The 27,958-nt window shown below is 34.1% G+C and overlaps 2 protein-coding genes across 7 annotated transcripts; one reads left to right on the top strand and one right to left on the bottom strand.

Annotated features, from left to right (window-relative positions):
• Positions 1–300: 300 nt before the first annotated feature.
• LOC114297386 (protein cornichon homolog 4) lies at positions 301–7,703 on the top strand. The gene is made up of 5 exons (XM_028241796.2): positions 301–518; positions 1,876–2,057; positions 6,061–6,183; positions 6,269–6,345; positions 7,443–7,703. Exons 1-4 carry the CDS (start codon positions 447–449, stop codon positions 6,297–6,299), a joined length of 408 nt encoding a protein of 135 aa, XP_028097597.2. The 5' UTR covers positions 301–446; the 3' UTR covers positions 6,300–6,345; positions 7,443–7,703.
• A 354-nt stretch (positions 7,704–8,057) lies between these two features.
• On the bottom strand, positions 8,058–24,795 carry LOC114297385 (65-kDa microtubule-associated protein 3). 6 transcript variants are annotated; one of them, XM_082869623.1, is made up of 14 exons: positions 24,537–24,795; positions 13,102–13,149; positions 12,751–12,957; positions 12,401–12,643; positions 11,863–12,072; positions 11,618–11,773; positions 11,341–11,500; positions 10,876–11,027; positions 10,698–10,785; positions 10,173–10,246; positions 9,949–10,023; positions 9,705–9,848; positions 9,575–9,626; positions 8,058–8,803 (listed from the first exon to the last, which is right to left on the bottom strand). In XM_082869623.1, exons 2-14 carry the CDS (start codon positions 13,138–13,140, stop codon positions 8,358–8,360), a joined length of 2,046 nt encoding a protein of 681 aa, XP_082725749.1. In that variant the 5' UTR covers positions 13,141–13,149; positions 24,537–24,795; the 3' UTR covers positions 8,058–8,357. The 6 variants fall into 6 exon arrangements, with proteins under 6 accessions (XP_082725749.1, XP_028097595.2, XP_028097593.2 ...); XM_028241794.2 differs by lacking the exon at positions 24,537–24,795 and adding an exon at positions 14,498–14,566; XM_028241792.2 differs by having other exon boundaries at positions 9,575–9,848; positions 24,537–24,675.
• Between the last annotated feature and the right edge of the window lie 3,163 nt (positions 24,796–27,958).

Here is a 27,958-nt window from a genome sequence, read left to right on the forward strand (position 1 = left end):
TCCTTGTGGTTCTAAAAATTACATTATGTCTCTTAAGATTTTTAATTTCATAAAAAATAGGCATTTTTATTAATAAATCATAAAGTTAATTAATAGTTTTTAATAATGTTAGGATTTTATTTCAATTAATAATTTAAATAATTTTATTATTATATTAGATGAATAGTTAAAAATTTTACTTTTTAATTAATTTTATTAAATAAAAAATTTTGACAAAAAAATATTTATAATTTTTTAAACTATAAAAAATAATTTATATTTTAAGTAAATCTTATTGGGTTTGGGTGTATTTGTAATTTATCTTTTATTGTATTTTGTCGGCAGCAGGAAATTCCCTTGATTTTCGAGGAGGCATTAAAGTAGAAAAAACAACGCAGACAAACAAACAAACAGAAAAACAAAAAACAAGGGAAGAGGAGAGAGACGGGAGGGAAGGGATTAGGGCCATGGCGGATATATTTGCATGGCTCCTATCCTTCTTCCTTCTTATTGCTGTCCTCGGCATCCTTCTTTACCAGGTATCACCCCCTTTTCAACCGTCATTTTTGCACATAAACATGATTTCATGTATTTATGTATCTGTATTTGTATATACTTTTTGTTCAAATCATTAGCTTCTGAAGGTGAATTTTACTATTTTTTTTGGGTTTTTCTTTTCTGGGTTAAATTTTGTCTGACAATTGGGTTTTTTCTTACTTCTTTTACACACATGGAAAAAGGGTACTTATTTAAGCTTAAACATTGAGAAAAAATGGGTACTTATTTAAACTTTTTGGGTCCCTTTTACCTGGTTGTTGAGGAAAAAATGAGAACTTTATAATCCCTTCCTCCCATTGTGTTTTATGTTATATGTAGAGATTTTGTGGAGAAAGTAATTTTGTTGTACAATCTTTGGAGTCTGTTGTGTGTTCAGTTGTATTAATTCAATATGGGGTTGTCACTTTCAGTCGGTTGATTCTTTTACTTATTTATATTCTTCTTTGTTTTAAATGATTTGAATGTTTTCATCTATACAGGGCAAGCCAAGATTTGGTTTTATGGGGAAGTTTTTTTTATTACTCCATGGTTTTTTGTTTATATATTTTGATCATATAGAGTGATGCTCTTTTAGCCATGACACCTCTTGAAGTTTTCCCTTTTTTTGGGGAAGTTTGGATTCCAGAAATATCCTGGATTACCTCTTTGGATTAAGTTTCTTTCCGAATATTGGGATGCATGTGCAGTATTTTTTATTATTTTTTGGTTAGGTTTTTTAACTCCTTGTCGTCGAGAAAAGATCAAAATAAGCCCAAACCCTAACGTGTTTTGGAACTTTATGTGACATTGAAAAGACACTCATCACTCTGGATCAAAGTTATTGTTTGAAGAAATTGGTATTGTTATGGACCTTGAGCTTTGCCTTTAAATGGACATTCGCTCCTTGAATGCTTTGACTTTTACTTCAAGCTTTGGCCTTTCCTTTTTCACTTTATTTCTTTATCTTCCATTGAAACATTTCCATTGAGCCTCTTAACTAGGATGTGCATGGTGGGATCTTAGATTAGAACTTAAAAGGTGTTGCCGAAAGAAGGCTTAGCAAGTGCATAGGCTTTTTTTTTTGGCTTTTCAAGATCGCCTGTCATTGCCAATTAAATATTTAAAACAAGTAAATTTGTTGTTATTGGAAAGTTTATTGTTATAAATTTTTTGGGTAACATTAAGTAAGAGTAGTCTGAATGAAATGTAAATAAGATAAGTTAGAAAAACTAATGGTCAATTAGAGTGGGGATTTCCTTTTCTGCTTTCAGATGGCACTGACATACTTCTTTTTTTCGCTATCTTTCTTTAGATGAAATTTCAATTAAAGGAATTTCATGTTTGAAATCTTCATTGCAGCTCATGTGCTTGGCTGACCTTGAGTTTGATTATATCAATCCATATGATTCGGCATCTCGGATAAACAAGGCTGTTTGGCCAGAGTTTATTACTCAAGGATCCCTGTGCTTCTTACATCTTATAACTGGGCATTGGTTTATGTTTTTGGTCTGCCTCCCATACTCATACTACAACTTTAGATTGTAAGTCTCTCTCTTTCTCTCTCTCAAAAAGTGTGTTTCTTTCTCACCTCATTCAAAATACTAGTTTATAACTTCATTAGCATTCCTTAAACTAGGAACTTTGAGATAATACAAAGACTTATAATTAATGATGATAAAGTGATTAATATCTTCACTTTTCCTCTGATGCATATCATAGCTTCATTTTTTCGTTGTTAAGCTTGTGGTTAATATGTCTATGTTGGAACCATAGTTTTAAATCGTGGTATCTGCAGGCATAGCATAACGGTCACGGTCATGCGTAACATGTATTGAAAGAATAGAGAAAAGGATTCATGTAGTTAACCCTAATTGATTAGAACAAAGGCTTGGTTTGGTTTACTAGCAAATGCTGAGAGAGGGGGGGGGGGGGGGGGGCGTGTTTTGACCTTATTCATTTCATTTTGAATGTTTGTAATGGTCTTTTTGTAAAGTAATGTTGAATTTTATCTTGCTCTTAAGACCCCCAAAAAAAAAAAAATGGAGAATTTAACTATCTAGGAATATCAGAGGTTCTACTAGAATAGTAAATCATAACCTAAGAAGTACGAGCACGGGTACGGACACGAATACGTGACACGACACGGACACGTGGACACATAAATTCTTAAAAAATGTAGGACACAACACGCTGGGGATATGTTCAAAACATATATTTTTATATTTTTATCATATGTATATTTTAAAATATTTAATATGTATTTTATGTCAAATATTTTATTTTATCAAATTTATCAACCTTAGGTATTTTAGTAAAAAAAATTAAAATTTTAAATTTTTTTGAAAAAAATAGTACTCAGTGCAGTGTTTTTAAAGGCTCAAGGCGCACTAAGATGCTGAAGGTCTCTCGGGGCCTAGGCGCAAGGCGCAAGGTGCAAGGCGAGGCGCGGACTTTATTGAAGTAAGGCGCACAGTCTTAGAAAAAAATAGAAAAATTAACATAGACTAATCATTCATAGTACTAAGACAATTTTTTAAAAAATAAAAAGTAATCAAGATTCAAGATAAAATATAGAATAATTTTCAAAGTCATGAAAGTGCATATTATATAACATTCAGTATAATGTAAGTGTGATTAATTGTGTAATACAATAGAAAATAATGTGTAATGGAAAATTACACATTAGCACAGTGTATTAATTAATGGAAAACAATGTAATGTAATGTGTCAATTTAAAAAATAATTAATGTAATGTGTCAATTTAGAAAAAATGTAATGTAAAAAAAACAAAACAATTAAGTCTTATTTTGTATTAATGTAATGTATTAATTAAGTGTATTAAATTATTAATGTAATGTAATTATTTAAGTCTTATTTTTTAATATAACACAATTAATGTAATGTATTAATTAATTATTTGAAAAAAAAAATTTAGTGTATTTTTTTAGTTAATCAATCAATAAGATAAGTCTTATTTTGTATTTCTATTTTTTTTTGTAACAGAGACTCAAAGGCATAAATTATAATTGAAAGAAAAAAAAAAAAGAAAAAAAAACAAAACATATAAGTCTTATTTTGTATTAATGTAATGTATTAATTAAGTGTATTAAATTATTAATGTAATGTAATGTAATGTAATTTAATGTAATTATTTAAGTCTTATTTTTGAATGTAACATAATTAATGTAATGCATTAATTAATTATTTGAAAAAAAAAATTTAGTGTATTTTTTTAGTTAATCAATCAATAAGATAAGTCTTATTTTGTATTTCTATTTTTTTTTTTTTTGGTTTGTAACAGAGACTCAAAGGCATAAATTATAATTAAAAGAAAAAAAAAAACAAACCAGTTCAGACGCACAACCAGAAAATGTCGAAGAGAAGAAGAAGAAGAAGAAGAAGAAGAAGAAGAAGTAGTAGAAGGAGGGGGGAAGAGAGAGAGAGAAAGAGAAAGAGAGAGAGAGAGAGAGAGAGGGTGAGACGATCGAAGTCGAAGAAGCCAGAAAAACAAAAAAAAAAACAAATAGAGGCACAGATTAAGGCAGACGAAGAAGAAGGGGGGAGAGAGAGAGAGAGAGAGTTGAAGTTGAAGTCGAAGTCGAAGAAGTCGAAAAAAAAAAAAAAACAGACGACACAGAAGAAGTAGGAGAAGTTGAAGAAGAAGAAGAAGGAGAAGTCGTACCGCACCTGGAATGTCAAAGTCGAAGTTGTAGCCCAGTCCAAGTCCAAGTCGAAGTCGAAGTCGAAGTCAAAATCGAAGTCGAGTCGAAGTCGAGAGAGGAAGAGCCGACACAGATTAGGGATTTTGTTTCAGTCGTATTGGGTTGTGTTGTATAGAAGTTGTAATCCTCTGTGGTTAGAGCTATTCGAACACACACCACAGCCGTTAGATCAGAATTAGGGCGTAAACCATCAATCGTGCCTAGGTGTGTGCCTTGCGCCTCTCTCGCTTGCTTCAAGTCATGCATAAGGCACGCGACTTCTTCAAAGCGCCTCGCCTGGGACCAGTTCAGGCGCACAGCCTGCGCCTTGATGCGCCTTGCGCCCAGGCGCGCTTTTCACAACACTGACTCAGTGTGTCCTTAGCATGTCCTCAGCGTGTTCCTAGAGTGTCCTCAATGTGTCCTTCGCGTGTCCTCAGTGTGTCCTTCTCGTGTTCTCAGTGTGTCCCAACGTGTCCACAGCATATCCAACTCTTTCAGCGTGTCCGACATGTGTTGGACACCTGTACATGACATCCGGAGAGGTGTCCATATAGATCATAACAATTAAAAAAAAAAAAAACACAATTCAATAGTACATGTATTCATGGTACAACCACTGCAGCTAGAATTTTGAAGATACTAATAATAAATAACCATAACGAATGAATGGCCCAAATACCAGAAGATCTTTAGCCTCATATTCTAATAAACACAAACAAGTTTGTTTAATGTAATGTCGTTCAGCCAATTTTCCATCTTTGTGTGTACGAGGCTAAGTGTATTCCAATATTGGTCACAATTCAAGGATGATGTGGTTTGGCTCGACACTTTAACTGCAATTTGTTGAAGTTCAGGTGCATACACACAATAATGGATTACATGGAATGGCAATGCCAATTTAAAATTCAATAACAAATTAGCAAGTTTATAAGTTGGATGAAGGATTAAGCTTGAATCTTGAACTTCCAATCCCTGAATGAGTCTTTCAAAAAGTGGAGAGCAATTAAGCAACAACGGAGAGAAAGGAAGAAAAATTACACTTTGACCGAGTCTGGATGTGCTAGTCTGGGTGTGCAGTATTGGCTATACCTTGTTGTATTGACCAATACTCCTGTTATTTAGTTATTATTAATTGTTGAAGACAGATTGTTATTTGTGTTGTTCCTTTTTTCTTTTTCTTTTTTCCTTTGCTATACTTGGATGGTGCCCCCTTGGCACCCTTTTAATTTATAGTTTTATTTACTTATCAAAAAAAAAAAAAATAGTAGAAAGATTAATATATGCATAAGTTTAGGCTGCTAGACTTATAATTCTATTAGGACTATGACTCACAATGAGAAAAAGAAGAAACTTTGACCTCTAATACAACTTGAGGGCGACCGTTATAACTCATGTCCAGTGATTTACATACCACAGAAAATATATTAAAGTTATGCAGCAGTAGTTTAACCTATGCAGTACATAGAAGTAAGACTCAAATCAATCCTAAACATGATTATATAAAACCCAAAAGGTACCCTATGTGAATTTCAAATTTACCCTTTTATTCTTTCCATATTTTGCACCATTGGTTGCTTTTGATAACAGTGGTTTACAAATGTAATTTGATGTCTATTTGACATAGAATACATAATGTGCTAAATAATGTATGATAATAAAAATGCTTAGGGGGATTTACATTCTTTAGTTTAACCATGATGTTCTGCTGTTTGGGCTTAATTTAAATTTGATGATCTATATATGTAAAAATTGCACATTGAAGGGCTTGTTCAAGTATCATATTCCCGAGCCTTCATTCTATAAATTTTGAGCTGGCCGCTAATGCTGACCCCATGATCAGGTACACTAAGAAACAACATTTGGTAGATGTAACTGAGATCTTCAACCAACTGCCTTGGGAAAAGAAGATACGAATTTATAAGCTTGTGTACCTTGTGGTACTCCTCTTCTTGTCCGTATTCTGGTATGTAGCCTAAGACATGCAGCTATTATTCGTCTTTCGAAACATTTGGGTGAAATTAATTTATTACATTTATGCTTTTATTTAGGATGATTTGGACCATTGTGGACTTGGAGTAACATATAATCAATAAGGGATTGGTGCTCTATGTAGACTGTTTCCAATGTAAGTGTTTGTATATTTGATTTGTCATTTTAATTTAAATTTGTTGGAGTTAGTATGGAAATTAAATTTTCGATATCATATTCCTTGGCATGTGAAAACCTGAAAACATATGCTCAATTCTTTATGGAGTCATGACAAAGGAAAATTCAAAACACTTGGTTACATAAAAGTGATACTATTTACATTCTATGGTAGCGTGCTATTTTAGATGCCATGGAATAATGCTATATGTTATGTAGAAATCGAACGGTTCCAATCACAAAACAATTAGAGAAATAAAGCAATCAGATAAAACACAAAATATACATGGTTTGGCAATGTGCCTACATCCACGGAAGTGAGGAGATCAAATTCACTATACACAATAAGGATTACAGAGTTTTGAACCTCTCAACTCAACTGCACATTCTCACACACTGAATGTGAGAAATGGAGAAATGAGGTGGAGTTTTGAACCTCAACCTCCATAAAAAGCCTCTTATAGTAAAAATGCAAGACACCTCACAACATTATAGATTGCAAATCAATCCATACACTGACTGGTCTGACCAGGATCAGGCCCTACACAGGAACAAAACAAATGGTTTTTATAAAACCTGTGAGAGATGGACAAATTGCTTTTCTTTTGTTTTTTTCTTTTTTTGGGATAAATAAATGATGGACAACTTCTTTGAAAATGAGTTTAATTGATAAAATTGTCAATTAATTGGACCTGTGGGATTTGCTGGTTTTATTGGTTTTGTATGGCCATGAGGGAAAGAAAGAAAAAGAAAAAGAATCCATGTTCTCATTCATTTGGGTACAGATTATTGTCCGTGAGTAATTTTTTTGGAGAAAGCACATTGCATGTTCTTCATTGGCAACAGTGTCCCTTGTATTTTAGGGATAGGTTAACTCTTCCCATCCCCATAAATCATTTCTTTTGGAAATTTATGTCCGGGTGTTTGGTATAATTTTCAACTTACAGCTTATAATGCAGAAATAACTTTTAGCTTTTGGTTTCTGATTATTAGCTTTCAGCTCTTTAAGCTGGCCAAACGGGCCCTTTGTCCTCTCACTTACCAAGAATACCTAATTTTTGTCTTTTGTATTACCAGGTTTGCAATGATTGCGGATCTGAGATGCTCCAAAACTCAGAGATCAGAGTTGGAGTTTTGTGCATTGTACCACACTCATGCATACTGATGATGCCCTGAACGGTTGTCGTTTCAAGTGACCAAAAAATAAATAAATTATAACTTGTATTGAACCGGAATGTATGTCCCAAGAATATGATTTATTTGTTGTAAATTAGGATAAACAATCTTTTGCAACAGTGTATTTTTGTATTTGAAATTATCAGAGTTCTTTCTACAGTAGTTGCAGTGTTATTCAAAGCTCATTTTCACTGTTTTCTCCTTTTTGGGATTCAGCAGTGAGGACAGTGTTTTCATTCCATTTTGTTTTGACAAAAATTAAATTTATATGCAAAGGTAGAATCTTTCATTTTCCACTAGATTGTTTTTAGTTTGGTTTTAAACCCTTCAGGGTTGTATAGTAAACCCAAGTGTGTGCACTTGATTTGTGATTTGCTCTTAATATAAATGCAAAGCTTTATTCTTATTTAGGTCAGTAATTTTTTATTTTTGAATTTTGAATTTGAACTACTAATCCCCATTGTTGAGGAGTGTGGACAATAGGACAGTTGGGGCTCACGACTTAAGCTCACCTCCTTATCCCATCAAACGAACATGGTATAAAGGAATATGTTCAATTTTTAAAGTAAAAATTAACATGACTCATTGCAAAAAATAGGATCCCCCCTAGAGTGGCAGTAGGAGCAAATTGTACTTTGTGAAAGGTCTAAAATGACACTACGTTTTGAATACCATACCATTCAAGCTGATAGGAATCCGACTTATTAGAAAAACAAAAAATATTATGAGACCCACCAACATGTGAGAGGGGTGGGTAAAATTCCAATAGGTTGCTTATGTGCATCAAGCAAGATTGTTTTTTGATTCGTTTCGGAGTCAAAGTGGCAGCAATGACTTCAAATATGATGTGGGAAGGACAAAACTGGCTCTTCTCTCCTCAAAAGAGTACTCAACATCTTTAACACGACAAGGGACAGATGGCGTCACCGGGGTTGCGACCATCTGCATAGCAACTGACACCGTCGGCGGAGTAGCTGGCAGTGGGACCGGTACTGTCCTCGGGGTTTTATTCTCATCATCAACAGCAGACACAACCTTGGCCGGACTTGACACTGGTGTTTTGTTAGTAGGAAGAGTCTTTTGAGACGCTGCTGCATTTTCTGTTGTGTTTTGGCCTTGAAAATTACCAGTGTTGGACAATAATGCAGAATTTACTGGCGAGAGGGGCTTCCGGATCAACGGTGATTTTATTTCAAGTGCATTTGATGCATTGTAGGTCAGTTGCTTCGCTTGAAGACCACCCGTGTCTGGGATTTTCTTGCCTGCAAAAAGATTTGAACCAGAAAGTTCAAGCTAAGGACAAAATGCAACCAAACAAAAACATTTAAATGGATATTCATGATTGTACAAGCAACATATATGTGTGGATACAATTACCCAGAATTAAATCAATGCAATTACTCTGTAACTGTTCAAATCCTACCCCTTGGAAGAGAAAAACATAGTTGTTTTCTGTTTTTAAAATTTTTTAAAACTGGAAACAAAAATATGTTTGTGAACTGTTCTGTTTCCGACTGAGCATAACATGGAACCAAACAAAAGCATGTAAATGGATATTCATGACTGTACAATCAGCATTCAATTACCCAACTGTTAAAATTTACTAATTGGAAGAGAAAAATTATTGTTTTGGTAATGTTTTGGGAATTGTTTTGAAACTAAAATACATTTGGGAACTTCTATCATTTCCAAAAAAAAAATAGCAATAATTTTCAAAATTTTAGAATCAAGAAACATGTATTTTAACTAGTTTTCAAAACAAGTTTTCATTTCCTCCTTCCTCCACCACTGCTGGCCACCACCGCTACCTCCTCAGGGTTACTCAACAACCATGTTCTTTTTTTATTTTATTTTAAAAACATGTTTCCTGTTTTGTGTAAACAGCAAACTGACAACGTTAACAAACGCAGCCAAGAAAAATGACTGTAGGCAGTGGATAGCAGTGGGGTCCAAAACCAACTGACAATGAAGACTTCTATCAAATCCCCAACAACAAATAACACCAAACAAAATTTTATGTTCAAAACAATTACCAGAAGACAAGTCTGCAGAGCTACCACTTCGGTGGTTGTTTCGGGACTTGTGCTGCTTCACAGAGTTAGTCTTCTTGATCAGACGAGAAGAATGAGCAGTTTTCTCAGAATTTAGGGTTCGAAGCATTACCCTTCCAAGTGATAATCTTCTGCTGCTTGCACCTCCAGAGGAAGATGTAGAAGAAACCTTCTTTCCACTCTTTGTTGGACTTGGTTTTGATCCAAAAAGCACTTCTTGTTCTGCTAGCAACTGCCCCTCGAGCTTCTTCTGGTCCTAAAATAGGAATAATTTGTGCAAAGGCATAAAAGATTTCATAAGGAGAATTCTTAAATCTATCATGAGTGGTTGAAAGTTGAAACAAGAAGGTCCATACTCTCTCCCTTTGACGTTCCTGCTCTTTCTCTTGCTTTAAGATGGTGTAATTTTCAAGCATAGAAAGAAGATGAACCTGGACGATAACAGAGATCATAGGGCATATCAAACATATTTAAGTGGAACTGAAGTCTAAACAAATTGTGACTTGGGCCAACACTTGTCTAATATATGAGAAATTGAAAACTCTTCAAAAAATTCTAATACTAAATCTAAAGTGCTTACACCATCGTATGAGAACTCTACTCCTCTTTCTCTCTCCCAAGCTGTGGCTTTTGAAGTCAATGCCTCCACCATTGCTGCTTGAAGGCCAATCAAAACATGGAACTCATGAAAATGTAGTATTTAAGCACACCAAGACTTGTGCACCAATCTAGTTAAAATTTTTATAGTGCCTCTGATTTTGCTACAAGAACGTACATGAATATTGTACTGATGTGGCCGAAGTAATTCAGTTGCATTTGGAATCTCAATTTACTAAATATCTCAATTCATTTTCTCTTGATAAGTCCAGAAAATAAGAATTGAAGCTTTAAACTTTTTTTCATGCATGCTAACCCACAAACCAAGGTTTATTAACAGGGTGTTAAACAAATTTCAATGGTGTTGTTGACGAGTGTATGTATTAGGTCACAAGATGAGTCACGTATGTGATACTTAAAATAAAAATGACATTGGTTATAAAATGTGAAAGTTTCTTGTATGTACACATTATAATCATCGTAGCAATCTATGAAGCAAGACATGTACCAGGAATTTTGTTAACCACAGCACGAGCTTTCTCAGCGCGCTTCAAAATAAGATGAGTACCTCGTCCTGAATTAAACCGGTTATCATCCTACAATAGTGTACCATATTTCAGAACAATGCAGGGAATGGAAAAAATTGAGCTGAAAAATTGTTCACAAATGCAACAAAATAATTCAACCCTGTTGAACTCCTCTAGCCAGCACTCTTCTTCACGTGCAGCCAACCACTTCTCAACCTTGTCGAGTATGTCTTTCCTACTAAATGCTTCCTCTTTAACCTTTGAGATCTGCAGCTCAATATGATCCAGTACATATGAGGGGTCCACGATTCCTGCAAAATGGTTAAAAATTGCATTAATAAGAGAACAGTGATGAGACTACCAATGATGAAGAGTTTTTAAATGAGACACAAGTGAAGTGAAAAGGGAAGCTAAGTTGTATATAAACCTGTACATCAAGATGTGAAGATATAATGTGTATTTTACTAATCACGAACAGCTTTCAGGTTATCCTTGACGTTGATCTCATGGAAAATTTTCAAAAAAGTCACTCGGTAGTAAATATACTCCCCTCAACAAATCAACACATATTTAACAAGTTTTAATATTCTATATGAATAAAAATAATCGGGAGCAGACAGTTACCCGACTCTATAGCTTCAACTGAATAATCCACTGCATCATGTGCTTCTGCAACCATGTGTGCTTTCCTGCACAACTCCTCGAGATCCGACCTCTTTTTCAAAATAACCTCCTTTATTTTGCTTGATTTCATCTGTTTCAGCCTTGAGACTTCTGCTTCAGCCTGTAGAGAAACATTATATAACAATAAACTCTTAACTACAAATGATGCGTTGATCAAAGCATCAAATAAAATCCATAAATAAAATTTCCTGCTTAAAGAGACTCCACAACCACATACATAATTGATGAAATCCAAAGAGAGAGAGTTGGGCTCAGTAATTTCATTTTCTGAAACAGCTATTTTCTTTGTGACATTCTGAAACATTAGTTGCTCCTCAACTGGGGTATCCATCAGGCTCCAAAGTTCCACCATAGTAGTCCCAAGATCTTGAACCTGATGTAGCTTCAAGGGTGAGCAAAACCAAGTAGAAAATTAATTTAGACCAGAATTCACAGTGACACAAACTTTCAACGGATGCTAACCTGTTGCAATCTCTGAATCTTGACCTGTAGCAACCTTTGGATTGTAGTGGATAACCTTTCCATTGTTTTAGTACTTACGTTTTTTGTGCCAATGGAATCATCCAGAGAGGGATGAATCTCACTAACTGTTTGCCTGAAATCCACACCAAGCACCACACATAGTGAATTCAGAGTATTCAAATGGTCCAGCACCTGCTTCAGGCGGTCACTCTGCAGGTAAAATTGTCAAAATCAGTTAGAAAAGATCTCATCGTAAGTTTAAAACAGAACTATTAGAATGCCCAGAAGATTCTTCATAGTAACTTCTAAAAATGAAAACTGAAATAATCCTTCATATTACAAAACTCCTTTTTTGTGAGCCCATGTAAGTGTGTTAAATGTCATCTCCCCAGTCTGAGTACAAATTTTTTACTGACCCTTAGGATTACCACTTGATTACCAGATTTTCACAAAACTTTAAATCAATTTCCAAGTAGTAAATTATTACTGCAATAAGAATTCCCAATGTGTGAACAAGAACAGAAACTGCATATCAGACCTTCTCCTTTTGGAGAGCATGCAACTGAATGTGTAATTCTTCTAGTCTTTTCAAAGACAGATCATTCTCGTTGATGACTGCCATGCATCGATTATCTTCCAATGATATACACATCTCCTTTGAGATATTCTTTATTTTATCTAAAACTTCAACAAACTGACTCCTCCTCTCAAGTTTTTTCTTCCGCATCTCCTCTAGTAGAGGCATAACAGCTTCAAGCTCTTTCTTCAGGCTTCCAGCACACTGTTCAAAATGTGAAATCAATTGGAAAAAATCTTAACAAATTATTAAAATTATAAATGGGTATCTAAGTAAAGAAATTAAAAAAAGGAGTCATGTCTTCCATTAACCTGCTTTGTATGTAATGGTCGCTCACCCATTACAGAACAGATGTATGCAAGTTCTGATTCAGAGTCAGCAACTGCCTTTCGCAGCTGAGCTCTACTCTGGTTTGCCTGATCCACTTTTCTTCTATATGCCTCCAAGCACTCTTGTTCAAGTTCAAGAAGCATTTTGTCCTTTTCTCTCACTGGCTCGCCAACTTCATCCCATATTTTCTAATCAAAATGACAATTTTTAGAAACAAGGTTACGAGGGAAAAAGTCATTAAGAATGAGTCCCAAGAAAAAGAGATTTATAGAAAGGAATAAGAAGCACTTCATGTATAAAAATACAATAAATCATTTGGAAATTGAAAAAACCTGTAGCTCAGATAGAAGAGATCCACATGTTGTTTCCATATGCAAAAGCTGAAATGGGTAAATATATATGTTGAATGAATTGTCTGAAAAAATAAATAAATGATAAGAGAGGAACAGATAATGAAGATTACCAAAGAGCCCTTACATCAAATAGAGATGCATACTAAAATATGACACAAAAATACAAAACATGAAAATAGTAACTAAAAACAAAACATTACAGCCTGCCTACATTAAGAATGATATGTTTACAATTATCATTGTGTTCGACAATTAGGCTATATCTGCTGGGGTGGACTAAAATCTTCTACGTGAATGCACCACTGTGTCAGGAGCCTAATCTTCCAAGAAAACTGTGAGGTGAAAGCTTTTCTCATCAGATCCACAATGAGCCCTCTAGTGGTTAAAAGATCTTTCTGCTTGAACTTATCATGTTTTCACACATGACTAAATCATAGCAATTGGCTTTTCTTAAATTTTATTACCCAAAGGGGACAGATCCCAGATCTTCTTTTTCTGATTATTTATAAATCACGGCATCTCCCATTTTAAGTATTAACATGTCTTTTTTTGATTGTTTTTTCCAGAACTTCCCTCTACCCATATGATATGTGTCCATTTTGGTTGCTTGTCCAGGTTAGTCTAATGCCAGTATTAGAAAGTCTACTCATTGGTGTTTCCATAATCAAACTACAACCAGTTGCTCTCTTATAGTTTATTAAATAGATTACTAGGTTCACTCTTATTGCCCATCTATTATGAAGCATGTATAAGGTGAGAAAAGTGTGGACCTAAAGATTTAATGCAGAAACATCACAAATTCAAATTTATTCATTATAGATTTGAAAAATAATGAACAAACATGAGACAAAAAGAGTATCAACAACTTTCAACAAACTAGAACCTTACGTGCCATTGAAGTTTAAAATAAAAGTTCCATAATTAGACATAAGTGCAATGTGTTTCCTGACATTTTATGCATGTATCCAAACTTACCAAGCTTGCATATTTCTTTCTTGATTTTAAAGAGAAACTTCATTTAACTTTAACTTAACAAAGATTTGAACCATTGCAAATAAGTCAAAACGTAAGCTTTACTGCACACCAATTATTCAAAATCTACTTAAACAATTACTAATATCCAATTAAGGACAAATAAGATGCTTTACATGATTGCAAACAATTTAATCTAACCTCCAAATAATTAATGATATTTAAAACAAAACTTGTAAAATTGGTTGTTGTCTGAGACATTTCAGAAATACACTTCTGGTGAAAAAACTATTCATACCAATAATAGAAAGAAAACTGGGGTGAAATTATAATTTAACCATTCCAAATTAATTATATTTCCCATGAGTTTACCATTTCTGATTTTACTTTCCAGGGCTCTTACCTCCACATTTCTATATAAAATGGGGAACCCATTAAATCCATGTAAATTACCCATAGTCCATTGTGCAATTGTAACATTTGAATTACAACATCCACATATGCAAATACCAAGACACCTGAAAACACCAAACTTTCATTCGTTCAAGTAACACACACTGCTGTGAAACAGCATTAAATGTTTGTATGAATCAATTTGTTGTTTAGTGAGAGGTAAAACAAAGAAAATGTAAACAAGGACTTAAAAACAAAAATCGGACCAGGAACCTAAAATCCAAAGGGGAGAGAGAGAGGGGTGGGGGGGGGGGGGGGAGGGGATTTGGGGGGAAAGAAATCAAAGCTCTACAAGGTTGCCATGTACATAATGTTAGAATTTCCCATCTTTACCTTCACCTACTCCACTACACACTCCACTTCACCTACCTCTACTCCACTACACACTCCACTTCACCTAACCCACTATCACCTCCACTACACCTACTACCACATTACCTTCACCTACTCCACTACACACTCCACTTCACCTACCTCTACTCCACTACACACTCCACTTCACCTAACCCACTATCACCTCCACTACACCTACTACCACATTTTCTTCTATATATAGATTGTATAGGAATTGTAATTAATGAATCTTGTAATCTATCAATCAAGACATCAATCAATAATACATAAATTCTTACATGGTATCAGAGCAAGGTTAAGAATTTAATATTTTTTCGCTTCACCGGCGGGCGGCAACCTCGCCTTGGCCGCCCGCCGGACCTCAACCTAGTCCGCTAGAATTGTCTACTACATACCTACCTCCTCATCATATCTTCATAACATCTCATTCTCTCTCGGCATCATAGTAGCCGTGATACTGCTCATACTTCTGGACAGCGGAGAGAACATCGTCTTTCTCGATCTTTCCGCCGACGCCGGTGGCGAGATCCAAGGCTCCGGCTTTCGACATCACTCTCCCCAAATAGTCCATAGCAGCTTCTCCACCGGAAAGATACTCCTAACAGCAGCGGAAAAAAGGTGTTTCCCTCAGCCAAACAAGGCTCAATAGCTGTGGTCCTCATCAAAATACGTGTAATTGCTACTCCTGAAGTTGGTTTCCCTATCCTTGCTAACAAGCTTCTCAAATGCTTCCGGGCCATGTTCTTCTATGTACTTCTCAGCAGCAGTTAGAATGTCATCTGGCTTACTGAAGATGTCCTTCTTCCTTGGGACATACTAGACGTTAACAGTCTGCTGTGGGTTAAGAAAGAAAGGCCTCAAATAATGCTCATAAACATATGCAGCACCACTGATACTCTTTATGATGGTGGATATTTCAATGCCATTACAACACAGCACCTTGAAATTTATTTTATTTTATTTTCTTATCTCTCTTTCTGACCATTACAACACAGCACCAGCACACTTGTTCCCACCTTTCATCATGGTCTCCACTTTCTTTTTCTTTTTTTATATTTATTTTAATCCATCTTTTTGAAAACAAAACCAATATCACTTTTTTTAATTCCTTAATTTATTTTAATAACATGAGTGGCCTCTCTTTTCCACCATCTCCCTCTTTTTCTACACAATATTTTTGTACCACCGCCCACTCCATGATTTCCATATTAATATTATTATTATTATTATTATTATTATTTTCACAAAAAAAAAAAAAAAAAAAAAAATTCATTCCAGTTGATTTTTCTGCCTTACCACACCTACCATTCGAGTTTGCCAAACACACTTATTTTATTCATGTCAGGATCAACCCCGATCATAATTTTACACGAGAAAAAAAAAAAAAAAAAAAAAAAAAAAAAAAAAACCACCATAACACACCCAACACCCACAGTGGGATTTTTCTTCTCTACTCTGCTGCAGATCTCTTCTTCTTTCCTCCGTCCTGGGCGGCCCTTGACGGTGCTGCCTCCGTGTTTCCTACGCCGCCGAGCACGTTCACTCCTCCATACTCCTCCACTGCAGCATACGGCGGACCTCCAAATCGGAACATCACAGTGGCCTTCCGCTTCAGCTCCTTATTTTCTGCTTTCAGCACACTTATCTCTGCTCGCGCATCCTTATACATGCGTTGGAGCAGAGCCAGCTGGGAATTTACATGCTGCACCTCATTTGTCCTACTCTGCAGCCGGTTCGACAAATTTGTGACCGCCGTCATGGTTTCCACGCATGACTTCAGAGTATACTGATTAGCCTCAATATCAGTTTGCACCGCCATTTTTTGCTCCACCGACCGCATCGGAAAGTTCAATGGAGCAAAACCAGAGGTGTTTGGTTGAGGTTCACTGGCCACCGCACCAGTTATTTCTCTTGTGGGCTCGTTCAGTTCTGGAAAGAGCGTGAGCAGGTTCTGGGTAGCTGGACGGGAAGAAGAGGCCATGTTTTTGGGTTGCTAAGTGTTTCAGCGAAATAGCAATTTCAGACTGGTAATGTTCGGAAGGGTTGGTGACAGAATGGCAACAAAGTGTTCCACAGTTTCTCTCTCCGCAGAGGCAGAGTTTTTTCAGCGAAGGGTTGGTTTCAGAGGTTTCAGAATGGTATGCCTCAGCCTCAGCCTTCGTCTTGGTTAAATAGCCGAGGCAGCCACGCGTATCGCGCGCCTCTTGCCGCCCGACAAACTGGCACGCCTTTTCATGGCACATCTTTTGACAAAGTGGACACGCCTTTTGATGGCACGCCTTTTGATGGCACGCCTTTTGATGAATTGGGCACGCCTTTTGATGGCACGCCTTTTGACAAAATTGGGCACACCTTTTGAGGGTGCAACTTTTTAAGAGTCCGACAAGACTCTGTAAACTGTCCCGACATTGATTCCGGTTAGTTTTTTACAAGTGTCCGACAAGACTCTGTAAACTGTCCCGACATTGATTCCGGTTAGCTCCTTTATGGGTCCGACAAGACTCTGTAAACTGTCCCGACATTGATTCCGGTTAGCTCCTTTATGGGTCCGACAAGACTCTGTAAACTGTCCCGACATTGATTCCGGTTAGTTTCTACAAGGGTCCAGCAAGACTCCGTAAACTGTCACAACATTGTCTTCTACAACGGTCCGACATGACCCCATAAACTGTCTTCTACATCGGTCTGACACCACCATACAGTGTCCTCTACAACGTTATGACACCCCATACAGTGTCTTCACCAACGGTCTGACACGACCATACAGTGTCTCCTATCCTTTTTTATTTTTATGTATTTTCTTGTTTTGTTACTCTCTCCAAACTCAAGTTGGTTAGTTTCTCTCCTCCTTGAGTTTGCGGGGGGCTGTTAGAATTTCCCATCTTTACCTTCACCTACTCCACTACACACTCCACTTCACCTACCTCTACTCCACTACACACTCCACTTCACCTAACCCACTATCACCTCCACTACACCTACTACCACATTACCTTCACCTACTCCACTACACACTCCACTTCACCTACCTCTACTCCACTACACACTCCACTTCACCTAACCCACTATCACCTCCACTACACCTACTACCACATTTTCTTCTATATATAGATTGTATAGGAATTGTAATTAATGAATCTTGTAATCTATCAATCAAGACATCAATCAATAATACATAAATTCTTACACATAATTACAAATGCTTGGGCCTGGTTAGGTTAATTCAGACTAGAACACTTAGATTACTTAATTTAAATACCTGCTCTGTTGCTTCAGACAGATTTAAAACGTTATTACTTGCAGGGCACTAACATTTCATATTGTCAATGCATGTGAAATTAAGAAAGACATAATGGAAGACTTAGGGGCTCATGAAATTTCCTAAGATGAATTTAAAAAATCCTAGATCTAATAAAAACAAATGCATCCAATTAATGTTTTTATGCACCTCGATTTGGCTACCAAAAAGAGAGGATAATACACCGCAATAGATATGCATAACACTCATAATTTTTCCACAGAGAGAGATACAGATATGCACAATCCCACTTAGGACTCGCACATTTATTATTTCCTCTTTTTTCACTGCACAAACACATTCACAACAGAATACCATGGGGACAAAAGCAAGTATGCTAACCATCAAAAACAAGCAAAACAAGGGCTGATGCAGAATATAAGAAGTTCAAGGAAGAGTAAATTCAAATAAGCAGTAATATTTGAAAATTGGAATGGTTTTAAAGAGAAATTGTAGGAACGATATATAATCATGTTTATAATATTATTATAGTTATATTTTATGATTATTTTTATGTTTCTAGGACTTTTAAGGTTAAGGGTATTTTGATAATTTGCAAAATTTTCTAATATGGGTTGTGTGATGAGTAGTTTTGTAGGTCAAGTTATTTAATTAGTCTCTTTTTTTTTTTAATTTATTATTTAGTCTTAGATTAGTTTTGAAAGACAAAGATATTATCATAGTTTCTTTTTTGGTTATAGTTGGTTTAGGAAGTGTAGTTCTATATAAAGCCATGCAATGCTTATACTTTAATAGAGTTGATATTTTATAAAACTTTGAGAGTTTTGAAACTTCTTTATGGATTTTGTGATGCAATCAAACCCTAGGTGTGATGCCTAAGGGATTTTGACTCCTAGACTTATCTTCTTCTCTTTTTTCTTCTTTTATTTTCTACACTTTTAACAGCCCAAAAATACTGTTCACGGGTATGGTTCACAGCCCCTAAACAGTGCCAAAATCCCATCTTTTCATGCTTAAGGCCCCGTTTGCTTGGGGTTATAGAAAGGGGATTCGGACTACTAATACCTTGGTATTACTAATACATTGTTTGTTTTGAGAGATGGCCTTGGGACTACTAATACCTTGGTATTACTAATACCTTTGGAAGGGGGATTCATAGTGAGAAGGTAGAGATGGTATTAGAAAAATAGTGAGGGGATTAGAAATTTTTTTTATTTTTTATTTTTTATATATTGGGAATTTTTTAAAAAATATTAATGTTTAATTTTTATATTTTTTATTTGTTTTATTATTTTACATAAAAATAATTTAACAATTTCTCACTATTAATCCCCTCACTATTAATCCCCTCACTAACAATCCCCTCACTATTAATCCCCTCCATTCTATCTCTAAAAACAAACGGGGCATAAACTCTTACCCATTAATTACCCTAAACAAACACTACTCGTCCCCTATACTTTTATTACTATTTCAGCCATAAAATCTAATTAAAATCAGCCCCAAAAGTCCAGATTTGCTGCTTCCCTAATTGTCCTACATCTGTTTGGTATCAAAGCTTAAGGTTCCACCATGATGTTTTTACGTTGTGTGAGATCCTATACAAGTGGATTGACTAGGGAAGAGGGTAAAGCGCTTCTTAGAAAAAAAATTGGTCCAAGGGATCTTCAAGATGATTTTCTTGATCAATTGCATACTCTTGAGCAAGGTAATATGCGTGTGATTGATTATGCAAGAAAATATAAGGAGTTATTTATCAAGTTTGGAGTTGTCGAAAGTGACCGGATGACTATTGCTTGTTTCAAAAGTGGATTGAGATTTGAAATTAAAAAAGAGATGTTTCATGCATATTTGGAAGATCTCAAAGATACTATTGAAACGGCTATACAATTTAAGTTTTTTGTAAAATTTAAGGAGAAATCTACAGTTTTGAAGCCTACGTATAATGCAAGACTATCCAGCAAGAGAAACCAACAGAAACTCCAAAACAAAAGGCTAAAGTGCCACAAAAAAATGCTAAAAAGCCACAACAAGATGCACCAAAGCTGAATATTGTTCTCAGGAATGAAAACCCTACACAATTGAAGTTGCAAGCCAATGAATATGTTCAGAATTTTCCAAAGGTGAAGGATGGCCAGATTTTGAAGGATAATGAGGCTGTGATTGATGAATCAAAAACACCACAAGGGGCACCAACTTTGAAGAAATTCGTCAACCAAAATTCTGTATGTTCCAAGATAGATTTTGTGGATGACAAGCAAACTTTTGCCATGGGGAAAGGTGACCAGATTTCAAAGAATGAAAAAACAATTATTGATGATTCAGAAGAAATCCAACAATCCCCTGTAATTGCTGTTGAAGAGTCTCGAGAACAGGGCAATGAATCCAATATTTTAGGTGTCGCAGTAGCAATGATTGCAAAGTCAAAGGAGTAAGTGGCTGGTCCAGAACCAGATTTGTCTTTTGATGTTAATAAATTACTAGCTGAGCCTAATTTAGAGTCCAGAGAGTTGTCTCCGGAGCCTACAATTATGGATATTGTCCAAATAGAAGGTTCGGAGGCCACACAAGATGTAGGGATTGAAGAATTACAGCAACAAGTTGCTGATGCTGATCCTACTATGGCCTTATAAGTCACCAATTTACTGCCTAAATTCTCTCCAATAGGTGTACTGATATTTTCCAAAGGGATGGTAATATTGAACTGCATTATGGAACATTGGTTGACAAAGGCGATGAGAGTTTGGAATCCACAATTAATGGTGTGGGTGGAAGTATTCAAATCAACTGCAAACACTACTTGTGGAGCCAAATGAGAACATAACGCACAGAATCACTTTTGCAGCCCCCAATTTGGATCAATTCAAGAATGTTTCAATTCCTTTTATTGAATTTGTCATGCCTGACATATTTAATATCATGAAGGACAAGATCAATTTCTCAATATTTTTGTTCCTATCTCCAACAAAGAAAAGGCGGTGACAACTTAAAGATTTTAACATGAAGCCATGGATGCAATTTCAAAGCTTGTGGATGCTTATATTTCAACACTTCAAAACTCATGGTTGAGTTTTTTCCAACCAATGGAGAATGATGCAGAATATAAGAAGCTCAAGGAAGAGTAAATTCAAAGAAGCGGTGATATTTAGAAATTGGAATGGTTTCAAAGAGAAATCAATAGGAACCAAACCATACATAATCATGTTTCCTAAGAAGCACGGACACGGACACGAGTACATGACATGACACGGACACGCAAGCACGTAAATTTTAAAAAAATAAGGGACACGACACACGGGAGACACGCTCGAAATATATAATTTTATTTATTTGTTATATGTTATAAAATTAAAAAAATAGAGAAGTAATAAAAAATACAAAATAACATCAAAAAATATTTTAAATATATATATACAGCCATCATCTATTAATCAATCTCAGCACTTTACCCAATAAAATAAATTCAGCAATTTCAAAAAATTTGTTTTTTCTTCAAATAAAATTAATTTGCTCTAAATGAGGGCCAAAGATGAATATTGAAAAATAGAGGGGTTGCACCCTTTTTTTTCAGTTATCCAATGTCTGACCTTATAAAAGGGGGGGAAAATAAAAAATGAGAGAGAGAGAGAGAGAGAAAACATTGAGAGAAAGAGAGAAAGAGAGAAAGGAAAAAAAGAGAAGAAGAAGAAGAAGAAGAAGAACTAGAACAGAAGAAGGGGAGAAGAACGAAGAGGGTGAGAAGAAGAGAAAAGAGAGATGAAGAAAAGAAGAGAGACAGAGAGAGAAATCTACCCGTGATTGCTTCATTAAAGGCCTTCAAAAGCTTCGATAGCTTTGACTAGGGTTTACAGGTGGGCGATTTCTTCTCTCTCTCTCTCTCCCCGCAGTGTCTCTTAGGTGTTTGAGCGTGTCCACAAAGTGTCTGACTGAAAAAAAAAGAAAAAAAATCCAGACACGTAACACAGGGTGTCTGACACATGTCCGCCATGTGTCCATGTCCGACACATGTCGAACACCCATACGTTGCATCCGGAGAGGTATCCATTCTTCATAGTATGTTTCTAATATTATTATAGTTTTATTTTATGATTATTTTTATATTTCTATGGTTTTTAAGGTTAAGGGTATTTTGGTAATTTGTAAAATTTTCTAATATGGATTGTGTGGGTCGTCTTGTGAGTCAAGTTATTTAGTTAGTCTTTGTTCAACAATGATTCATCCCCCCTTTTCCTCCCACCCCCTTTGACCCCCTCTCTCTCTCATTGGTTACCTTTTCTTTTTCTTTTTCTTTTTTTTCCTGCTCCCCCAATCACCACCTGCCACGTGGCAAAGGGGGGTGAGGGGGTGACCCCCAAAAGGGGGTCCCAAGCATTATTCGTCTTTGTTTTTGTTTCATATTTAGTCTTAGATTAGTTTTGGAAGTTAAAGATATTATAGTAGTTCCCTTTGTTGGTTATGGTTGGTTTAGAATATATAGCCATGTCATAGTTATACTCTAATAAAGTTGATATTTTATAAAAATTTGAGAGTTTTGAAGCTTCTTTATGGATTTATGTGACCTAATCAAACCCTAGGTGTGATGTCCAAGGAATTTTAGAAGTGATTCCTAAACCTATCTTGTTCTCTTCTTTCTTCTTCTTTTTTGTTTCAATTTTTCTATTCTCAGATTACTATTCACAACCCTCTAAAAGTGTACTTTTCAACCCTAAAACTCTCTATCCAATCACCCCCAAAACAACTCTAATCCTTTCCCTTACTTATTAGCCTTCAATTTAACCCTTAAAATACTAAATTACTCACTGTTTAGGCCTTTAAATAACATCTGTTTTCAAAATCCAGCATTGTCCCTACATGTCTTGCATAAAGGGCTCTCAAGAGTAGATGGATGACAACGTAATTTTAAAAAGTTGACACAAAATTACAATGTAAAAGGATGACACATTGAAGCTATAGTGATACGGCCAGAGACAAATTAAAGCTAAAACTAATGTGTAAGAGGTCATGAATGATAACTTACCAGTACATGGCCATTTTTAACCAGCAATCCCATATCAAAACCTCACGAGACTAATACATATTGCCTAGATATTACGAACATTGAACAAGGGGATTGCACAATCCTCCCCCTAACAAGCTAATCACTCAAGTAAGTAAAAATGGAACATGCTCAGTGCTCACATTGTTAAACAGCTTGATATAAATTGTTGGGCCCATTTGGTGACTTAACATGATATCAGAGCTTTGGTTGAGAGAGGTCTTAGGTTCAAGTCTCTGCATTTGGTAGTAAGCCCCCGTTTGGTTCCTTCCTCTCTGTTTGATTGTTTGCTTCTCCTTCTGTTTGGTTCTCTGTTTGTCTCTTCACGTGCAAAACGGGGTTGCACGTGAGGGAGGGTGTTAAATAGCTTTATATACATTATTGGGCCCATTTCCTAACAGCATAGACTTTTAGAAAAATATTGGTGACTTAGCAGGTCTTACTAGTTAAAATTGTAATAATATTGCACAAGGACAATTAAGTAAAAATTCACATCTAACACCTTGCCTGTATTAAGTATCTCATTTATGGAACCCAACACATTGTTCTTGCTGAGACAGAAAAACTAGCCACGTCACCACCACCAAAACAAACAAAATCAAGAAGTAAGCTAGAATAATTGAATTAAAAAATATATATAAAAAGAAGTATATCACCTCCATGACTTTATAGACAGACTAGCATTCATATGTGGAGACAGAGATGGCTATCACAGATTCACGGTAAAATATCAGTTGAAACGCATAAATTACCATTTCAACCTACACATCTAATTATCATCAGAAACCTAAATCCTATGAAGGCACTATATGAAAGCAAATTGATTTTCCAGAAGAAGAAATATCAAGTTTCAAATACAAAATGGAAAACAAGACTTCTATATTCATGGCCAAATGAAACCACCACTATACTCGAATCTCTTCTTTCCTTCTAATTTCCTCCATTTTCTTGCCAACCAAACAGAAACAGAGCATGAAGTTCAAAATTTCAGTTTTGATTAAACTAAATATCAGTTGAAAAACATAAATTGCCGCTTTAACAGAAACGTCTAACTATCATCATAAAACTACATCCTATGAAGGCACTATATGAAAGCAAATTGATTTTCCAGTAGAAGAAATATCAAGTTTCAACTAATGCTCCTGTTTGGTTACCAACAAAAGTACAAAACGGAAAACTAGACTTTTATATTCACAGCCAAATAAAACCAACACTATATTCGAATCTCTTCTTTCCTTCTAATTTCTTCCATTTTCTCGCCAACCAAACAGAAACAAACAGAGCATGTCAAGTTCAAAATTCAAGTTTTAACAATTAAACTATTGCTTAGAAAAAACAAACCTGATTAAGCGACGTAGTCACTGAACTTTAGCGGTCCGGAATCGGTGAAGGAAGAGTGATTTTTCAGGTGAGAAGTTGGTGGAGTTTCTGTGAATTGATAAAATGGTTCGAACGAACAAACCCTAGGATTTTGAAGTGGTTTTGGGGGGTGTGATTGATGAATTTTTGAGAGGGAAATGAATAGTAGAAGAATAATAGTCGATGAAGATGGATATATGGAAATAAGAGAGCCGTTTGGTTTTGGAAAGAAAGGGACGTTAACTTCGCGAGCGTTTCAGTTTTTTTGTTTGTTACATTTCAGAGCTGATTGGACGGGACTATACCATTATTTTGAATTTCAAAAATGAATAATAATGTGTGATTGTCAATTTTCTAGTAGTGAAATCTTTTCTTTCTCAACTCAAAAAAATATATATATATATATATATATTCACTTTATTTGGTTCTAATTTTCAGCATTTCATTTTTTACAAATTAAGATATTGTTTGGTTTAGTTTTTGAATCAACATTTGAGTTTTAAATTGTATTTTGAGTTTTAAATTTTGAAATTAGTTTTAAAAATAAAAAATTTGTTTGGTTATGAATTTTAAATTTTTTTTTGAGTTTTGAGTTGTATTTTAAAATTTTTTTGGTTTATTTTTTAAAATTTTATTAATTTTATTTTTTTAAGCTAAATATTTTTTATTTAAATATTTATTTATTTTTTTAATGTGTTGTATTTACTACTGTATTTCTTTAAATATTTAAAAATTAAAAAAATATTTTACATATATAATTTTTATTTTAAATATATATTTTATTTTTTAAATATTTTAAATATTTTTTGAATATTTTTTAAATATTTTAAATATTCTAAATCATAACAAATTGTTTGGTCTATACTTAAAAAAATAACAAAATAAAAGAATAGTTTTTTTTTTATTTTTTTTTAAAAATAGAGTTTTGAAAAGAGTTTTTGAATTGACAACTTTCAATTTTAGTCAAAAAGTCATTATAAGTTGTTACATCACTTTTTTTATTTTTCTGGATATCTTTTCGTAAAAAGTTTAAAAGTTACTAAAATAGTCTATTATTAAATGAGTGTTTGATTATGAGTTTTGAAATTTTTTTATCCAAATCATGATTTGAGTTCTAAATCAAAAGCCACCTAAGTTTTTTTTTTTTTTGTGGTTTTTTAAAAAATTTTTAATATATTTTTTTAAAAATTTACTTTTTAGATGCACATAACCTAAATTTATTTAAAAAATAAAATATTTTAAAGAATTAATAAATACACAACATACAAAAATGTATTGAATTTTTGTTTTTTATATTTATATTTTTGGTATTTAATAATTTTTTTTTTAAGAAAACATCACAAATATTATACTTTTTGATTGTATTTATGTTGAGTATATCTAAAAAGTTTTAAAAATATATATATTTAAAATATTAAAAAAATCTTTACAAATAAAAAAATACAAAAAATAAAAAACTCAATTTTTAGAAAATTGAATTCAGGAAATTGGAAACAAACAAGGTGATTATTAGAAAATACTATGCCTTCGTTTGGGATATGAGTTGGTTTTTTTGGCTATTTTAGTCTGGGGTTAAAAAGTCTCATTTGTGATGAACTTTTTGACTTTTTGAATTTTTTAAGAAAAAAAATAAAATGATTATAGTTTTGATGTGATATTTTGTCTTTGATTTTTTAACTTATCTTTTTGTGACTAAAATAGCCACAAATGTTTGTACCAAGCATAGCCTATGTACACTAGGATATGGGGACGCTGCTGCGCAGCTCGCGCAGCAACGTCTACTGTGCGGCAATTTAAGCTGATTTTGGGGCTCATTTTGATAATTCGAATCGTTCATATTTTAGAATACGTCAAGTAGAACATGCCTGCAAAAAATCAAGTTAATCGGATATCGTTTACGTATTCATCCACTCACATTTGTATCTACAAAAATAAATACAAATGTATTTTAGCTTGATTAAAATTAATACAAATATGAGTGGATGAATAGGTAAACGATATCCGATTAACTTGATTTTTTGTAGGTATGTTCTACTTGACGTATTTTAAAATGTGAACGGTTCGAATTATCAAAATAAGCTCCGAAATGGGCCCAAATCACCGCACAGCAGACGCTGTTGCGCGGGCTACGCAGCAACGTCCCCACTTCTTGTACACTAGAGTTATTTTGGGTATGACTTATTTTTTAATTTTTTTACTTATTATTAAAAAATATGTGAAAAATTAGAAAGATGATGTGATAGAAATAAGTTAATAAACAACTTATTTTGAGCATCCCCAAACCAAGCCTAAAATTCTGTTCCCTTTTTTATTCTGAAAATGAGGTATATTGTATGAAAAATGATATACAAATCTACTTTTTATATTCATTTTTTTAATTCAGTGATATGTTAAAAAGATAATTGGTTGATAATTAAAAAATAAATAAAAAGAGAGAATTGAGTTAAATATTTTAATATAGTGTAACATCACTAAATTTAAAATATGAGTTTAATTTTTAGGAATGAATAGCAATACTCATATTGTATATATTTAGTGCGGCACGGTCTAGACATTTATATTATCGCTCAATAAACTTTTATATTTACTTATTATCGCTCAATAAACTTTTATATTTACGACAATAAATTATAAATATATTTTTTGAGATTTTTTTAAAAAATAGATTGTCTCTTGTAATTTAAAAAATTGTAAATATTCCCTTGGTAGAATTTTTTATTTAACATAATTAATTAAAAAAATAAATTTCATAATTGTTTTCCTATACAATAATAAAAAAACCTAAATTATTAATTAAAACATATTTCTAACATTATTAAAAACTGCTAATTGACTTGATGATTTATTAATAAAAGAGTTGATTTGTTATGAAATTAGAAACCTTAAGATGTGGAATGTAATTTCCAAAATCACATGAGGAGATAATTACTTGTAATTTCCAAAATCTCAAGTGATGTATTTGTAATTTAGCCTATTTACAAAGGTGGAGTTTGATAATTACTTTTTGGAAAAAAAATAATAAAAAAAATTCAAGGTTTGATGTTTGTAATAAAATAAAGGAAAATGTTTGGTAGTCTGAATTTTTGTAACTCGAATGGCTCGAATGTGTCAAAACGATGTCATTTTACACACAAAACGACGTCGTTTTGAATATTTCGAGCCATTCAACCCATAATTTTTTGGGCCACCAATCAGTGTTGTAAAATAAATTCTTAATTCTTAATTTTATTCATTTAAATCCTAATATTTTTTTATTTGTTTTGAATCTAAACTATTTGTCTATTTTTATCAAATAAAGTTGAATAAAAAAGGGGAACTTACTGATAAGTCCCATGTAACAAGTTCAAAATCCAATTAATCCCAAAACAAAATACTTGCACCAATTAGTCTAACACATTTTTAAT

This window comes from Camellia sinensis, chromosome 5 (genome assembly GCF_055761805.1).
Source record: "Camellia sinensis isolate YWXY chromosome 5, ASM5576180v1, whole genome shotgun sequence".
NCBI lineage: Eukaryota > Viridiplantae > Streptophyta > Magnoliopsida > Ericales > Theaceae > Camellia > Camellia sinensis.

Bases quoted from the DNA above. Each gene is read 5' to 3' on its own strand.
- LOC114297386 (XM_028241796.2), top strand. From the start codon at position 447: ATGGCGGATATATTTGCATGGCTCCTATCCTTCTTCCTTCTTATTGCT. The intron at 519-1,875 runs GTATCACCCCCT...TCTTCATTGCAG, and splicing joins TCGGCATCCTTCTTTACCAG to CTCATGTGCTTGGCTGACCT. The intron at 2,058-6,060 runs GTAAGTCTCTCT...CCCCATGATCAG, and splicing joins TCATACTACAACTTTAGATT to GTACACTAAGAAACAACATT.
- LOC114297385 (XM_028241790.2), bottom strand. From the start codon at position 14,551: ATGGGTAATTTACATGGATTTAATGGGTTCCCCATTTTATATAGAAAT. The intron at 11,774-11,862 runs GTTAGCATCCGT...AAGCTACATCAG, and splicing joins AGATTCAGAGATTGCAACAG to GTTCAAGATCTTGGGACTAC. The intron at 10,786-10,875 runs GTTGAATTATTT...ACACTATTGTAG, and splicing joins GGCTAGAGGAGTTCAACAGG to GATGATAACCGGTTTAATTC.